The 18,185-nt window shown below is 38.3% G+C and overlaps 1 protein-coding gene across 3 annotated transcripts in view; it reads left to right on the top strand.

The window, feature by feature from the left end:
• Window positions 1-3,348: 3,348 nt before the first annotated feature.
• The window catches only part of MTUS1 (microtubule associated scaffold protein 1), an 81,546-nt gene continuing 66,709 nt past the window's right edge, over window positions 3,349-18,185 (top strand). For 2 of the 3 annotated variants that reach the window (XM_062493536.1, XM_062493537.1), the window contains exons 1-2: window positions 3,349-5,337; window positions 7,479-7,665. In XM_062493536.1, coding sequence (XP_062349520.1) covers window positions 3,349-5,337; window positions 7,479-7,665 — 2,176 coding nt within the window. Of the gene's footprint in view, window positions 5,338-5,879; window positions 5,883-7,478; window positions 7,666-18,185 lie in introns of all 3 variants that reach the window. The other variant, XM_062493535.1, reaches the window with a different exon arrangement.

The following is an 18,185-nucleotide window of genomic DNA, read 5'->3' as shown; positions in this document are numbered from 1 at the left end:
GTTGTGGAGGCCAGGCATTCATAATGCTTGATGTAAGACCAAGTCAAAGCAAATTTATTAGTATTTAGTGTAGAGAATTCCTCAAGTCACTAGTTGCCGGAACAGTGTGTTCTTAGTGAGAGCAACTGTTGTGACTGTTTGTCTGCTACTGACCCCCCCCATGGAGGATATGCTGGGCTGAGGTTAATTTTTCACTTAGCCTTCTGTGGCAAATCTAAAACTAATGAATTTCCCATCACCAGGAAATGTTTTCATAAGCTTAATGAACATACTGTTATATGGGGAGTTGCAGAATGTCAATTCTTTAAGGAATAATGTTCATCTAGGTTAGTTTTTTCAGTACCATAGCTGATCCTTTGGAATATCTCTCTTTTTATGCAGGATGCTTTCAGGACTCTAAATGTGAATGTGAAACTGTATTTGAAGCTGGTCTACTTGTTCGTGGAAGCATTGATTACTATAGTGAAGATTTGTTTTAAAAATAGTTGAATTATTAATTTATTTCTACATGTTGCCTGGCTATGTGGCGGTCTAAAGTACTGAGTAAACAGACTTATGTATGTATATGTACACCTTGCTATGTGCAGCTTTAATGTGCTTCCTCATTTCTTTACTTAGCATCAAAACTACTTTTATTTTTTTAGAGATTCTTCTGCATCAGTTGGATCAAACTTTACTTGTGTTGTTTCAAATTTTGGCATTATTAGCTACATATACTGTAAGGTAATGCACTATTCTTGAAATTCTTGGGATTTTATTCTTGCTAAGTCTTGATGTATTGAGGCTGCCTGTTTTCTGCAGAAAAAAGCATCTGGAAAAAGGTAAGACTTCCAGTTTGATCTGAGCTACTGCTGAATCAAAATGGAATCTTAACTTTTATTGCATGACTAGCTGAGTAAGCTGTGTTAAGGGCTAGTATCCAGACAAGTAGAAACAAGTTGTAATGTGTCAAAACAACAGTGAAAGCAAAGTTTGCAAATATTTCTCAGCAGTTGATTCTGTGATTGACTTAAACTAATGGCAAATTATTCAGAACAGATTCTTGCCCTGCCTTCAGGGAAGACTTTTTTTTGAGGAACTCTTCAATCTTCCTGAAGTTTCCTAATTGAAGGTGAAAGTGAGAGTACTACAGTTGTTTATGCTTCTTTAGGGATTGAATAATAGTGGGTAAGCAAAAGATCTAGATCAGCCTTGAGGAACCAGGAGATGTTTTAGCTAGACAAGCCATTTCATCTTGGGGGTGGGAAGGTGTGCTGTCTGCTCTCGATAGCTTTTGTCTTCTTGTTTCATGGTCTTCTTACCTTCAGTCTGAATCAGGTGTTGTAAGTACCATGTAAAGACAAGGTTGTGAGCCAGAAGCCAGTCTTTGGTTCACAGTGAGCAGAGAAATTCTTGCAGTTCTAAAATAGTCTTACTTTGGGTGGTGCTTTTTTGTACTCAAAACTGTTTATAGGCCCTGCAGCTTTATACTTTTCATTAGTATGATAAAGGCTTTATTTTGAATGCAGTTACTCAAGATGTTTCCAGCTGAAGAAAGTAAGGTTTAAGGAAAAAAGGGAATTTTGAATAATGCAAGAACTTCCCTTTCACTATTTAGTGTGCTGGCTTCATTTTATGCTTTCAAAAGTGTGCATAAGAGTTTGTTTTCTTTCTCTGTTGTTGTTTTCAGAATGGCTTATATGTTTTTTTGTGAGGATTTAAACTTATTTGTTAAAGAACAAACCAAGAGTTGCTTCTCTTTTCAGAGCAAACTTGTTTCCCAAAGCACTCTTTGATTCCTCTACAAAAATATGATTACAGAATTGTTCTTCAGTGTGCCTAATCAACATTGCTATGCCAGAAATCTATTATTAGTATTATTAATATTACGTCTTTTCTAATCATGTTCCATCTGTCTTGTATTGCATCCGGTATTGTCACTGTAGTTAAAACAGTGAAATAATTTCAGACTTTAATATAATTCTTAAGTGAATTATGAGCTATTCTTCCCACCATCCATACTTAATCTTGATGTACATGTCCTGCTGCCCCAAATTTCAGGTGTATCGTTACATCAGTATCCTTGTCTGAGGACACCACACTCTGATGTCTGCATTTTTGTTTAAACACCATGGTCCTGTTTGCTTATTGTTTTTGATAGCAAGTGTCCTCCTTTTTGCTCTTTGATTGGAGAGTATAATCTGTCATTCCAGACAGGTGAAGGTGTTCAACAGGTGTTCATTTTCCTCATGGGAGGCTGACCTTTGTCCATTAATGCATCTTGAGCCAGGTTGCCTTGTCAGATCCAGTGAACTTCTTTCCACCTATTCAGGTTTTATTGCTCTGAAAGTGAGTCTCCTTGCGGCCCCACGCACTGCAACCATATGCTATAAATCTGAAGCTATTCCTAACTCTGACCTCATTTCTGGTATTAGGAGCCTTTCATATGGAGTGCTGTGGAGGTCATCCTGCTGCTTTGGACAGGTTGATCTTCTCTCATGTGCATCCTTGTGGTTTTGGTACTTGGGTGCAGTCTTAGTGCTTGTCAGGAACTTGTCACTGTATGTTGCAAGGGCTCTGTGCTGTTTTTTGTTTGTGAACCCCCACCCCACGTGTGGTCAGCATCCTCAATTGTCTGTTCATGTCAATCCTGCCCCCTCCCCTTTCCATAGGGTTTTGAGTGAGGATATATGGCTCTTCTGTGCTAGAGAGGACAGTGGAATTGTTCTGTCATTTGGCTAATCTCTCATCATCTTTATAGAAGATGGAGGCAGTTAATTGCTATGGGATTGCTTTCCAGTGACTCTGAAGGGGTCCCACATGTATCTAGAGTTGGCTTCCCCCCCAGCATGGGGGCAGTGTACTGCTGTAGCCCCAGAGCTGATCACAAACCTCCCTCTCCTCTCTTTATTTCAACTCAGGTGTCTTAAATAACCCCTTGATAATCTTTGGCTGCCTCTCCTATGCATTGCTGCCTCAAAGGGCTGGAAAAAGGCCTTCACTGCAGAGAAAAAATAGTCCCTGGGGTTGTTACTGCTCTGCATCAAGGGATGAGGACTGAAGTTTTTCTTCAGTGGGTTTCTGAGTCTTGCTTCTGTGTTGCTTAAGACCAGGGGCTTAGCAATGCTTACTGTCTTGAAATCTTGGTTTGCCTAATTTCTTAAAATTTCTTCTTAATTCCAGAACATTTGAATCTTCTTGGGAAACATGAAAACAAAGAACTGCTTTTTAAATATCTTTCAGGACAACTGACACATTCACAGGAAAAAAACCCCACAAAACTGCTTTTCCCCAGAAGTTCAAGAGAATCTGCATTCTCTGGGATTTTAAAGAATTATAAAATGAAAACAGTTTAAGTTAGCCTGCAAAATGAATGTTGGGAAGTCCGATGACAAAGCAAAGAGTGGCCTGAAGTCTTCCTTACTTATAAGGGATGAAAATGGAAATAGCTATGCATGTGACAGCGGTACACCTTCCTCAGAGGATTGTGCTGACGAGATACATGATAATTCAACTGACCAAAATACAGTGGCTGAGCATGAAGGTGATACCATTTTTGAAAATAAGGGTGACTTCAGAAGTCTTTTAAACAAGCAGTGTATTGAAGTACTTGATCTGCAGAAGGTGTCTGGTAAATACAGCTGCACAGGAACTCCAATGGGAGATACGGATGCTGCACGCAAGTCCTCTGTGACTCAACAGACTTGTATGTGTCCTTTGAACTGTGGCTTGGAAGCATCAACAAGCTTAGTGAAAGGTGATTTTGCTGTGACAAAAATACAAAATCAGAGTATTGAACACTTAGTGCCTTGCAGTCAGACTAACTCTGAGTCTGTACTAACTCTTTGTTCTTCAGAGCAGAACATGCAGTCCCTGAAAAATGACAGAGCATGCTGCCGGCTGAGCACATTGGATGTTACTAATGTTACAGCTGAAAATCTGAGAATTGATCAAAATGATGACATGCATCTGAGGGAAACATTGATCTCTTCTGAAGTATGTATCAGAGAGGAATTTGATAGAACCAGCTCAGAAAAAACACCTAATTTCACCTCTGCAGGTGCTGAACACTATCAAGAAAACATTATCAAGACTGATAAAGGCTCACAGGAAACAGCAGCACAGACTGTAGAACTACCTGCTGGATGTATAGATGCTTGTAAGTGTGATGCATTATCACCATGCATTAATATTAATGAGGATGACCAAGTGAAATCCTTGCAGATTACTCTTTACCATGATGAAACTGGGAATTCCAGTAATGAAACGTGCATGGATAGTTTTGTAAATAGTGTTCACCTTCTCCCAGTAGATCAGATGGATGGAAAACAAGTATCAAACAAAACTAGTGAACCTTTAACCAAAGAACAAAGTATCTCTGGAAATGCTTCTCTTCAGAATATGGTCAACATTCCTTCTGTATCTTGCAGTGTTCCAAAATTAAAAAAGACGGTTATGCCTGAGCTGAAATGTGAAGCAACTTTTTTGGTCTTCAGTCCAACAGCTGATGGAAGGGATTCATCTCTGTGCACTTCAACTCCTAAAGAGCAGTCAAAAAATAGGACTTTTTCTGTTTCAGCTTTGGAAGAACTTGGGGACAAATCTTCTAGACTAAAACCAAGCGAAGCACTTGTAGGAGGGAATAACAGAAGGTCTGGGCTTAAAGCTAGTTCAGATCAGACTGCAGGAAAACCAATGGGCAGGTCCCCTATTGTATCGACAATAACCAAAGCAAAGAAATCAGAGATAGTTAGTTTTCCCAAACCTAATTTTAAAAATGTTAAGCCAAAGGTTGTGTCTAGACCTGTGCTACAGCCAAGAGACAGTGCAGTATTAAAACAGTCTCCCAAGTCCCGTCAACTGTCATCTGTCTCCTCACCCTCAAGGGGTGGTTCCCCAAGGCAATTGTCCTCCTCTATAAAAGTGCTGAAAAAAACAGTAGATCTAGCTAAAGATACTAAGGTGGAATTGCCTGTAAATAAACCCCACAAGGTACATGTTAACAAACCCCTCTTCACTAGCCAAGCCGGACATGCCACAACAAATCCCAGAAACGCTTCCCACAAGGTTTCAAAAACACCTGCATTAAAGCAAAGTCTGCAAGAAACTGACAAGGCAAGTGCTATCCATCCACCATGCTTCTTTGCTTCTGCTGTGCTTCCAGCATCTAGGGAGAACTCAAAAGAGATGCTAAATGATAAAATGGAAAGTTCAAACTCCTTAATGGTAACTTGTACTCAAAACATTGACCTGACCAAAGGTGAAAAAGAGCAAAGCAGCAACATGGGAGTGCTTCTGGAAGCATCACTGGTCAAAGATGTGGCAAATGAAACATTTGATGTGCACTCTGTTCCTTTGGTAAGTTTTTTTGCTTTCATACTTGTATGTTTTGTACACTTGCAAAGAAGGAAATACAGTATTGCAGTGTAGAAATTGTGGAATGGGTTTGGTGTCTACAAATGTAACTGCAGTGTTGATTTCTACATGGAGTCTCTCCCTAGTAAAGACAGTGAAGAAGTATTGCTTACAGATTGGTTGCAGTTGGCCTCAACTGCAATTTAGTGTCTCCACCTTCATCTTATTTTTTTTAGTAAAGTCCTTTTAAGACCATGCAGTTGGTAAGATGTCTAATAAAAGCAAACAATTCTTAATTATGTCAACCTTGTAAAATTGCCCAGCATAACTGTGAGATTTTCTAAATACAGCTTTTAATGTATGATTTTTCAAGATTATTCTAGTGGTGCTGTAACTTCAAATAGATATTAGAGATAAATTGTTTTTGGTAGTTTCTCTTCTTTGCAAATGTGCTTTAGAGCTAAAGGAGACTTTTTTGAATTAGTTATATAAATGTTGTGCATATCTTAACAGTAACATTCAGTCACACAAAACCCAGAGACCAGCAAGTTGCTGACACATTTTATTTTTAACATCTTAATTTCACTGTCTCCTTTGTATAATTTGGGAGTTTATTTATTTGAAGAAGAGCTGGGACTCATTAGAATAGTTGGGAGTAGCCAGGAAATATTTCTCATGCAGAGGGCATATACCTGGTTTTAGGCAGTCAGCCAGCTGGAAGGTGCAAACTTCCTGGCCGGGAGGTATGCATGCACTGGTTGGTTGGGAAATATTTTGGGATGAGTTAGCTGCCTGTCAGGAGAAATGTGCTGCTTTCAAATGCACTGAAAGAAGGTTGAAAGATAAAGAATGGGGGAAAGAAGGGAAGAGTGTTGGGGTTGGATTGACCAGGATTTCTGGAGGTGCAGCAGGGACAGAGAATTGGAGTCTTTTCAGTTGCTGGAATGTGGATTCAACAGCCTATGTTAAATTGGTGAAATGGAGGCAGCAGCTGTTATTGGTAAAACTGTCATTGTCTGAATTTTTGACAGGCCTTATTAATTTGCCAGAAAAATTCTAGTGAAGCTCAGTATATGGGGGCAGCTACTTAGAATATTTTTGAAACATTGCACAAGAAATTAATAAGTACCATTATTTATTAGTTATAATTTAACTTGAAAGCCTAAGTAAGCATGAAAGCAAGATGGTCTGCTTTAATTCTACAGTCTTTAAGAGTTGGCATTCTTTATCAGTCCCTGCTTTTGGTAGGAAGTGTTGGAGAGAATGCTTTTAATTAATTCCATTGCTAAAATGAAAACTTTGTCATTTTAATTGTTCTGCTTGTACCTGGAGAAGCAACAGAGAAATTTCTATAAAATGTACAGTAGACAAATCAGGTGGATTAAATTTAGTAAGTGGTCTTCAGTGGAAAAGTACAGATTAACATCTGAAAATGAAGATGAGGATTGTAGTCAAAAATGGAAAGTTTGGTACTCTGAATTGCTGCAATCAGCTTGAGTCACAGAAAAGCATGCAAAGAGCTGAACTGTAAAGTGTGTCTTTACAGGCTTGACAGGAGTGGCTGTGAACTAAAGGCTGCATAAACTGGAGCAATTCACACATATACAGCAGTTATTTTAAACCTGGGTCCACTCCTGCATTTATGTTTTATCTATGGCACCTCAGTGTGAAGGCTTTTAAGCTGTTGTGACATAAGACCTAGACCAGGAAACTATTACAAGGGCTGTGACATATCAGGTAGTACAGGACAATTAATTTCGCAGGGCATTAACAGGTGTAGTTTGTTGGTTGAGATCTTGAGATTAGGTGTAGTCATGTAATTGAGTGGCTTAATTAGAGTTTGGGGAGGAAGAGGAAAAAATTCATGTAAAATGACCTCTGTAATCTCTTTTTAGTGTGTTGGTCATTACTAGTGATTGGCTTCACTCTAATAGGTTTGCGTTGCTGAAGGCCATTCAGGAGATTGTTCTTGAGGTTCTGAACTGCAGATGTGGACAATGGGATAAAGACTAAGCATGTTTCCTATCTTGGTGGTCAGTATTTCATTACAGATGCAGCAGAGGGAGATCTTTAGTTTCTCACAGTGGTGGTGTGTGGATTGAATTGTTGTTGGCTTTTTTATTTCTGTTTTTTTCTTAAAACAGATGCCTTCTGTGAAAGATGGGACAACACAAGGGAAAAACATACCAAAGAAAGACCAAAGAAGTGTATTAACTCCCAAGGTTAAAATGGTGCCATCTGTGTTGACCTTGAAGAGAGGATGTGACAATAAAACTATCAGCACTATTAAAACGCCTTCTCACAAAGAAGCTCTTTTGTCATCAAGCTCTGGTAAGAGAATTTTTTACTGGAATATTACCACTTACCTTAATTTTAAGAAACTGGTTATCATACTTAATGTACTTTTATGACACAACTTTTAGGGTGGTACAGAGCTGTATGTCAGTGTTGAATGCAATACTGTCAAAATTGTGAATTGCTAATACAGGGGCAAAAAAAACCAAACATGCAGGTCACAACTTGTAGTTGTAAAATCTCATCTTGCAAGTAGTTTGTTTAGGAGAGTTGATGCTATTAGAAAAATCACTATTAAGTATTATTTATATTTGGTTATATTATAGTATTTTGTGAAATTGGAATTAAAATTGCTTGAAAGAGGAGAAAAGAGAGTGCTGAGGTACAATGCTCTTGTGATAAGCAACTGCATGCTATCCCAATGGGAATGAGTCCTTATTTCAGGATGTATCATATTTTGTTCAACCTAATTTTAGTATAGCTCTGTGGTTTCTAGAAAGAGGAGAACATAATTGAAGGTGAGACTACTGCTTGAGCTGCTAATTAAACTCAGACTTTTTAATAGCAAGGGCAGGGATGAGTCTCTCATCTAGTCTGTAGGCTGCTATTCGAATCTCATGACTAGAAACTACATTCTGAACCTGTATGATAGGGATTCAGAAGTACTCTGGTAGGTTATGTGCTGGGTGTTTTTAACAAAGTGTGGTAATCTAACTAGTTGCAAAGGTAGCCTGTCTATGAATGTCTACGCCACAATGTACTGTAATTTGCAAAGTACACACCCAGTTATACCCAGTAAAACCTGTTCCTTTTTTTTCTTTTTTTAACCCACTCAATCTAAGATTATAAAACAGTAAAAAATAGTCCTCTTAATTATATATAGGTGGTGAAGTGTGATAAAATCTGTATATATTTTCCTTTATGGGATGAGAGTCTCTCAAAGAAAGTGGGTATAGGCTATTCTCCCACCAGAGGCTTGCTCATGTGAAGCACTTGCTCAGTGAACCAGGCACCATCTTGTAGGCTGCCAGTTTCTTGGAGGATTCATCACCCCTCTAAATACCAGCCTAGAGCTTTCCTGTCTGTAATTATGGCCTTAGAAGAAGAGAGATGGATATAGATGTAGAGTTTTCCTTTAGGTTATTAATCCAGATAAGATTTATGTTACTATCACTAGAAAGAAATGTAAGCATAGGTGAGTTGTAGAACTAACTTCCTCCCTTCAGAAAAAAAAAATAGATTTACTTTCAGATGAAACAGAAGTAATTTGCTGTTTAAAATAAAAACATTTACTCCTCAGATTTTTATTTTTTTAAGATAAAACTGTCACTCCATAGCTAATTGATGTATGCTGAAATTATGGTTGTCAGTATAATATTTTCCTAATTTCTCCTACTTGAAAAAGGCTGCTTAAACTAAAAGCATGAAGCAGCACTTTTAATATTTCAAACTTGTGGTGTGATCTGGTAAGACTGCACCTTTAATACTGCACATGAGAAGAAACTTGTTTTCTCCATGCCCTTTCCCCAAGTCCCCTGTTCCTAGCTCACTGCTCCTAGCACATATTACCCTTCATCTTGCTTATGCACTGTTTTAGTGCTACAAAGTAGGATATGCTGCATTCAACTGTATCAGGTTAACTTCCCCATCCCTTACAAAGGGAGTTTTTAAACATGTGTCCTTGCTCCCTGGTAAACCTTGTACTGATGCAAGTCAGAGGATAGGATTATGGTGTGGGAAAAGGACAAAGCAGGACTTACTTGGTATTGCTGCTAAACCACCACAGTATTATGCGACCACACCTTTCAGGTAAAACCATATCTACTGCTGCTTACTCCTTCTGTTTTTAACATTTTTGAAGCAGAACTGTACATACACTTTTTGTGACAAAGTGGCAGTTTGTAAACCAAACCTAGTTACTTGTTTAGGCTAAAGCATTCCTGAAGGGAATAACTATTTTTTTCCAGTGGAGTCATTTGAACACTTTGATATTAAACTTCAGCCCCCAGATAAATCATTCAGTAGCTGTATGGTTGTTTGCTGTCAGGATTTTGTCAGACTACAGACAGGCTAGCTAAATCCAGAAAGGAAAGGACTTCTGAAGGTCGCCTAGTCCAGCCCTTGCTGCCTCTAACTGGGTCAGTACTGAATTCAGACTAGGTTGTTCAGTCATTTGTCAAGCGGAGTTTTTAAAATGTCCAAATCCTAGCGAACTTGTTTGTTCCTGAGGTACTAACATATATGTAGCTATTTCTTAACCAGTTATTGATAGTATTTGTATTATTGGGCAGCAAGAGAAGCTTATGTAGTTGAATCCATTAAATACTCTGAACAAGAGAAATGATAGTGTAGCTCCATGTCAGCTGTCACATGTGTATGGTGAGGGACAGAAGTGGTGCATCTGTCCAAAATGTGCTAGGGTGTGTATTATTCCTAGAATAATCAAGAACTTGTGAGGATTGTATTAATACAATGGCTGTTCAAGAAATGAAAGAAAAAAAAGCCATATATAAAACACCAGTTATGAGATCCTTGGAACTTGTTAGAAGTTGAGATTTTGATAATTTTTTTTCCCACTTGTAATACTTAAGTACTCGATGCTAATATACTAACCGAATAGAAAGCATTTATTCTCAGGAGATGTCCTGATTCTCACCTGAGCAGAAGACCACAGAAGGAGAGCAGAACTCGTGTCCCAAACACTGCATTTTGTGAGGTTATTTTCAGAGCATATTAGGCTAGAAATAACTGGGTTTGTTTATTCCAAAATAGTTGCTGAGCTTTGTTCACCAGTATTGGTGTAACTTAACTGAAACTTGAAGTTTTTGCTGAATTAGAAATAGGTTCTCTAAGACCTTGATGCAGTGTACCAAAGTGATTTGAGAATTGGTGAAGCCCCATTTCTGCAGCTGTGACCAGATTTCTAGATATGTTGCAAGCTAGATGCCTCAAAATTATTTCTGTTAACTATTCATCTCTTTCTTTTTAAGAGGGGATATGACACTCTCTCTGAGACAAAAATTTTAATTCTCCACAGGTAACTTTTCCATGGTGGTGTGTATAGGTTTCTTGGTCTGGATGGCAGTACCAAGAAATGGTACTTTTGCTGTCTTTTTTTTTTTTTTTTGTCTTTTGCTGTTTGTTTTTTGTCAATGAAAACGTTTATCAGAATTCAAGACAGAGAATAACACATTTTACTTACCCGTTTTTCCTGGAAGGGATATATAATTTTGGAGCCCTGGTAGAGGACTTTGAACTAGTTTCAAAATCAAAGCAACTGTTGTTTTTGTTCCCATGAAACACAGAGAGCCTTCTAATTTGGATGTACCATAGCCAGTATTTAGGAGTAATAGCCTGATAACAGTTGAGGTGTTATGGTTTGTGAAGAGTCATATCTTTGCCTCACTTGAAGGGAGGAGTTGAAGGGGATTGGAGAAGCCAAGGAGCTTTGGTGTTCCCATGAAACATCACTCCAAGATTTTCTGCTGTCACACCTGCCCCAGCAACTGTATATTACCACCTGTGCAGTTGAACCAAAGCACTGTGACAGTTCAAGCCACAGGAGATTATTTGAACAGCATCAAATAGGAAACTAAATGATTTACAGTGAATCTAAAAATGCATATGCCCACCAATACCCTTTTTACCTTTTTTGCTGGCTACAACCTGCCTGAAATTATGTAAGGGAGAGCAGCTTTACCTGCAAGTAAGACTTCTGATATGCTGTAACTTCTTCTCCAATTTGCCTTAAAATTGCACCATTACTTTAAATAATTTCTCACCGTAAGAAACTTTTCATTGTTGATGTCTTAGCTCTGTCAAGCCTTGCATGTAATTGGAACTCTTTGGGAATCTGAAAATGTCAGTAATACTATTCCTCTGCTTACTGTTAAAGACTGGCAGAAGTCAATGGAAAACATGGAAATCTGTGTAACAAATGTCTATTGCTATTTGGTGGGGGGTTTTTTTTGACATTTCAGGTTTCCTTTTGTGTCTGATTTAAGTCACTGCTATCCCTTCAGCAGTATAGTGGCCCTGTGCTTTACTTACCATTTTCATGAATCTAGTCCAGTGGTCACTCCCTTTGTCTCTTGAGGGTATTTTCATAACATTTAACAAGACCAATGAAAGCTTGGGTCCAGAGAAACTTTAAAGTATGAGTTCTGTGTTTCCTTAAAGGTGTTTTTGAACAAGTGAGACCTTTCCCTTTTGACAAGTTGACCATACCGAAGGACTTTTCCTGCAACTACCAGAAGCTTAGGAAAAATAATTTCCCAAATGCTATAGAAAATATGTGTATGCAGGTTTAGTGATACTTAGAAGTACTAATTTTCCTTTTAGCATAATTGCTAAATTCATGTAGTTGAGTTTTGGCTTGATCATACATTGAATGTGTAATTGAGAGAAGCTTCCATAGTTAAAACCAGAACAGGCAGTGGCAGATTGACTCAGTTTGTTATTGAGTATTATTGCTGTTTATTGCACAAAGAAAGGCTTCTCAGATGGAAAATTCAAACCAAATGGTTTCAGTCAGTTTTCATACAGCTGGACACATATATAAACTTGGTAATTCAGGACTTCTTGGTATAGCCTTTCACAATACTAGTAAAGAAGGACCAAAACAATTTAGTTCCACTAAGCATTCCCACTGTCCTTAAGTCTTTGTTCTGACACTGAACTAGGAGCCAACCCAAATATAGTAACTGAAAATAATTTTTCAGCTTGTATCGTTCCTGTTATTTACCATGTGACTCTTTAAAGCTGGATTCACATACTGCCAAGAGGAAACAAAATATTTAAAAAGACAAACATAACTTCCAGGTTCTCTGGATTGAAACAGTTGTGACTTTACTCAAAATCGTAGACTAGACAGTTGCTTGTAAAGGTGTTCATATACTTTCTCATAAACAAGTCTGGAATGCACCAGGGTCCACAAATAAGGCTTAAAGTTTAGTTCTAGCCAGTCTTTTTGCACTTTTCTTTCACAGGGCAGACAGCTTCTCTCATGGATTCTAAAAGCAGGTTCCTCATACACTAATTTACCCAAGATGATTATTCATCCTTCTTAGTCCAGATTACTGGGTTTCAGTCTCTTTTTCTTTAATATATCTGTATTAATCAAAGCCTGTGTTGAAAGTGAACTTAAAACTTGCATGTTCCCCTTCAGAAGCATAGGAAGGAGGAAACTAATACATGGGTCTCCACAGAATGTAAGATCTGTAGTCCGTAGTATGACATGAAGCTTGTCTATGATCCTTTTTTGGTCATCTTAATCCAGACATCTCCACTGCATAGTGACTCTGTATCTCATAACAGGTTCTCTAAACTGGGGGAAAACTTACTGATGTATCGAAAAGCACTTTTGTCCAATTGATGAGCTGGTGAGACTTAAGAAAACAATGTTAATTGTGAGGGCCTGGGAGCCTTGCTGGTAATTGTTTCTCCAGTCACTTGAGTTGGACTTGCCTGGCAATGTTTCCAGTCTACTTTGCCCTCACTTCCTGGACATCCTCAACTGGAATGGTTTGCTGGAAGCTGCCTGGAGTAATATATTTAGTTGTGTTTAGTACTGACCAGTAAACTCCTGTCCCAGGTGATGATCATTCAGCTACGAAATGGTCAATTCACAATTTGAAGCCAGAAAGGAGCCATAAAATGATGCAGTCTAAAGGTAGCTTTGTCAGTTTGCTTTTAGCCTTGACTACATACACTAGCAGAAAAGCTTACCGTTAACTTTGGTACCTTTTTTCTTTTGAAGCTTTCCATTAGCAAGAAACTCTTCCTGTGGGATAGGTTCTGCTTGTTTTTGCAAACCTTTCATAGGGTTCACCATAAAAGCATATTTTGGAATAAAATACTTCTTATTTAGTTTTGGAAGTCAAGTTGACCATGAGAAACAAGTAAAAGTGGAAGGGCTTTTGTGAGGTAGAATGGAATATGTTGCTATGAATGATTTCAAAGCAAGCTGGTTTATTTCTCTCTGGATGATTTGGATGTGGTTCTCTGTGTTTGGAGGGGATGGGTGAGAAGAGGCAGAGGGAGTTGGAAATATATAAGTTTATTATTCAGATAATCTACTGGCTTTCAAAAGGGGTCTTTGATCCTGTCAGCTTTGTTTAAGGCACCATCAATAACCATAGTTAGGGAAATGAATTTTTCACATATGTTCCCAGACTTTTTACAGGCAATTTTGTGACTAGCCCCATTGAAGTTTTAGTATGTTGTACCTGTACTGAGAAGCATGATTGTACTTGCAGACACTGATTCTAACAGTCAGCTTATTTACGCTGTCAGAAATGTGGATGTAACTATAAGAATGTTCTCCTTTAGGAGAAAGGTGTGCATTACTTCCCTGCAGGGGAATTTCTTGGTGCCTAGTCATTTACTTGCAAGGACATGCTGGTGTGTCATCAAATAACTCCTTACCTGCACTGCTTAGTTCTGAATTCTCTCAGGGTAAGGGTAAAGGAGGAGAGAAATACGCATAATTGTCTTCCAGAAGAAACCTGTAGTTGTTTTGCTGCAATGAGCTTCCTGTTTCATTCAAGAAAAAATGAAGTCCTGCAACAAGAAAACTTGTAGATAATGCGAGTTCTAAAGCTGCAATCTAAGTAAAAAAAAAAAAAATCAAAAAAAATCAGTGCCTAGCATGAAGGGTGTATGGTATGGAGAACTGGACAATAATGAGAAGTGTGATTGGATGAGGTTGGTGGCTTTCTTTTGCCTCAGCTTATCTTGCAGTACATTGATTTGACTTCTTGTGGCCACTACTCCTAAACAGATAGTACTTTACCATAGCTGTGTAAAAGCTGATGGTTGGGATTGGATTAAGTCAGCATGCAGTCTCCTGGCAAAACCTGAGTGGGCGAGCTTTGCCACTACTGTGCCTGGGAAGCTAGTGTAGAACTATATGCTGTCCAGAGACAGGCTTTTCTTGGGGTTATAGGAGGTGGCAGCATGACTGTGCAGACATGGTCTCTCATGGGGCTGCTCTAGGTCAGCCTACAAAGGAAAACCCTAAAATGGACTAAATCCAGGCAGGCGTCATTATGGGCAGACAGGAGGTGAGAGTGGGTGTGAGCTCGAACTTGAGGCCAGGGAAGAGAAGGGCTGTTTCTAGGTGCTGGAGAGGTCACAGTACAAGGGATTGAAGGAAAGATGAGGAAGGAGCAGTCTCTGATTCTGGAAGGGTGTAACTGGGAGGAAAGCTGCCGAATTCCAAAACTGGACCGGATAGGAAGCGGGGAAAGTGAAACTGAACAGTAGGCATACATGAGACCCTACTCTTCCTCTCTCTTCTTGTAATTGAAAATACCTCACTCCTCTGATGGTAGGATGATTTGAGGGAAGAAAAAGGATTGTTTTGGTTGTTGGTAACTGCTCATAAACACTCTGTAATAGTGATGATCTGTTCTCCAGTTTTAGTCCAATAATATTTAGCTGCAAAGGGAAGAACATGTGAATACATGTCAGCATGGCTACTGACACCCTAGTTCTGTTTTTGGCACTAGCTTACTGCTGGTTCCTTGCTACCAGTCTGAGGATTGTAGGGGAATGGGGAGAATGCTGTGGAAGTCTGTATCAATGGAGAATTGAATCTTGCCTTAGTAAATAAACTATTCTCTCACTAGCTGTTATCTGCTAAACAAGTAAATTTCTTTCCTATAAATATTTCAAGACCCAGAAAAAAAAACTTGACATTCCCTGGTTTTATCCTCGTTTTTGTTGGATGTTTAAGCATTGATAGCAACATAATGTAACTGTGTCATGTCTTGTTGGTAATTTTGGTAGTAATTTGAGACTTTAAAAGGGAGAGATAACTAGAAAGGCTTTACCTTAGAATTATGAAATATACTGTAACTGCTCTTCCTTCCTTCCTTGAAGGAGCACTGATACATGTATAGCATAATAGATAGTATAGTTAATAATGCTGGATGTCTAATCAGGCAAACTGGGGAGCTTGCAGCCATCAGGAAATTGTATTGCTACTGCTTTACACTGTTTAAAATGGCAACCATAAGCACTCTTACATATTAAGATTGGTCTGCTGGAAACAGTACCAAAGTCCAGTTTGTTTTTCCATTATTTACTTGCACTTTTCAATAGATGGCAAAAAATAGCATGTTTTCTTGAAGGTTTACTACCTATGCTTTATCAAGACCTTGTACTGTAGGCTTAGACATGGCTTTTTCACCAGCTAAGAAGCTTGGCGTTTTTAAAACAGGGCCCTTTGGATTTTTAAGCTCACAGGGAAAATCAGAAATGCATGAAGCAAAAATCCAAAATTCAACATTTTCAAGAGATTAGGCATTTAAGGGTCAAACCAACTATTAGTTAGCTTTAGCTTTAAACAAAAGCAGCAACAACAAACAGTATCCTTTAAAAAACTCCTTTTGCACTTAGTGTGCCCAAAGTTGATGTTTGGAAAAGGCTTCCAACTACTCATTTCCGGGTGTAGCTCTGTGAATGCCAGTTGCTCAGTGTTCAGCTCGAGATGTAAAAAGTGTTGATGTGTTTTGAAATGGTGGACATGAGATTTCAGAATTTGTGAATATGTATTTGGCTTTACAGTCCTCCTTATGTCAACATTCTGTCAATGTGTGTTTTTTTTAGGCTCCAGTGCTGTTTAAAGGAAGCCTTAACTTTTTATTGACAATAACAACCTATGATGGATTGATTTGAAAGGATGATTATTTGAGTAAGGATATAAAAGCTGACTTCAGAGCTTCTTGAGAAGAGATGAATGAGCTTTGTTCTTTGTTTATTTCCATTGCAATACAAGAGAGACTTTAACATAGTTCAAGTAACATGGTTGTTGCATGGAGACTTTTTTTCTAAAGAATTGCCAACTCATTAGTTCACTGTAGAGGAATGTGGTATTTCTGGTATCCCACTTCAGTGACTAGATTAAATAACTGATGAAAGCCTGTTAACTTTGATGCTACTGCTTGTTGTCTTTATAATAATGGTTGACAAAATATCCTGCTTTTATGCTTATTTCCACTACTTTTGTTTGTATTCCATAGCTTCCTGCTTCTGTCTTCAAAACCTTTACATTTAATTCTGTGTAACTTTACTGGGGAATGGTACTTAGGAAAAAACCTTTAAAACCATTAGTTGAAGTAATACCTAGAGTAGTTACTTAGTGATCTTGTGTCATGACATTAATTCTCCCTCGAGCTGGGCTTTTGAAAATGTATTTGAGTGCTTGAGTAATTACTTTAATAGAGGTATTATAGGAAAGTACCAGGCAGCAGAAAAACTTAAGAGAAAAGCTCATCTGTTTGACTGGTTTTTGAAACTGGACATACTAGAGATGGCCGTGCTCACTGCATGGGTTTGAGTTCAGAGCACTGCCGCACTCCAGCCTCTGCATGGAAGTTGGGCTTGCTGCAGATCATATATAGGGAACATGCTGTACTAGATTTTGATTTCTCTTGAGAGAGAGACCAAAATCACTGTAAAGAAAACAGGATTTTGTTCCTGTGTGTTTTGGACTGGATGAATGAGTCTAACACAATAACAATCAAACATGTACCTTTATCTTTAAATAATCAAGTGCAGCTGAAAAAAGGAATTTGTTCCTCTAGCTCCCTTTTGTCCTGTAGAGCTTTAACTCACTAAGTCATACAAACTTAACACACAGTCTTTGTACAGTGGCACTTTTTTTCTGTTTGTTTTTTGGGGGGGGTTGTTGGGGTTTGTACCTTATTTTGCTAGGAGGCTATTTAGAAAAGGATCTCCTGATTGGTTTGGATTAGTTATTTTCCTGGTATGTTGACCCATTAATGAAACAAGGTTTTAGAAGACATTGTGGAAAGTTTTATAAAGCTGTCAGGTTTGTTCTATGACATGCAAAATGTGACAGAAACTTTTTTGATCAAACATACAAAATTATTTCTATTACATTGTCTGGAGTGCTTTTTCAGAGGTGTTTTTAAAAATTTGTGGATTTGTGGTTTGTGGTGTTCTCATAGCACAACAAAGCTTGTGTGCTTTTGACCATGTTCCATATATTCAATTGTCCCTTCCAATAACTTTCAAAAAATTTTCAATATGGCTGATAATTTCCTCTCAGAGGTTTAATACCATGCTACGGTAAAGCTATATACAGATTCAGAGTTCTGCATAGTAATGACAAGTAGTAATAGTGCACCTGTGAAGAGAGAGCTGAAGCAAAGCTTGTTTAATTGCTCACTGAAGCTTTTGTGTTATGTTCTGTGAACAGTAGTATGTAATATGCTAATGTAGGTTTAGTATATGTTGTGAAGTTTCTCTTTTGTTTCTGAATTGGACTGAACTGAGAAAAGTAGCTTGGACATACCTTTCTTTACCAGTCCTGTTCCTGTTTTGCATACTTGACACGGGATATATTGAGACAAGTTACCTAATCCTGTCACACCACCTACTGTTGAAAGGCAGGCATTGGGCATGTTTTTCTTGTCTAAAATTTAGTGCAATCCCCTTAATGTCATAATTTCTTGGGTTTGGTGTTAATTGAAAGTGTCTTGATCTTTAGTATTTAAGAGTAGAAATCCTTTAGTAAAACTAGTGCT

The sequence above is a fragment of the Cinclus cinclus genome, chromosome 5, assembly GCF_963662255.1.
Source record: "Cinclus cinclus chromosome 5, bCinCin1.1, whole genome shotgun sequence".
Classification (NCBI taxonomy): Eukaryota; Metazoa; Chordata; class Aves; order Passeriformes; family Cinclidae; genus Cinclus; species Cinclus cinclus.
Note: the sequence above shows the minus strand (reverse complement) of the source record. Positions and strands in the feature narration are given on the sequence as shown.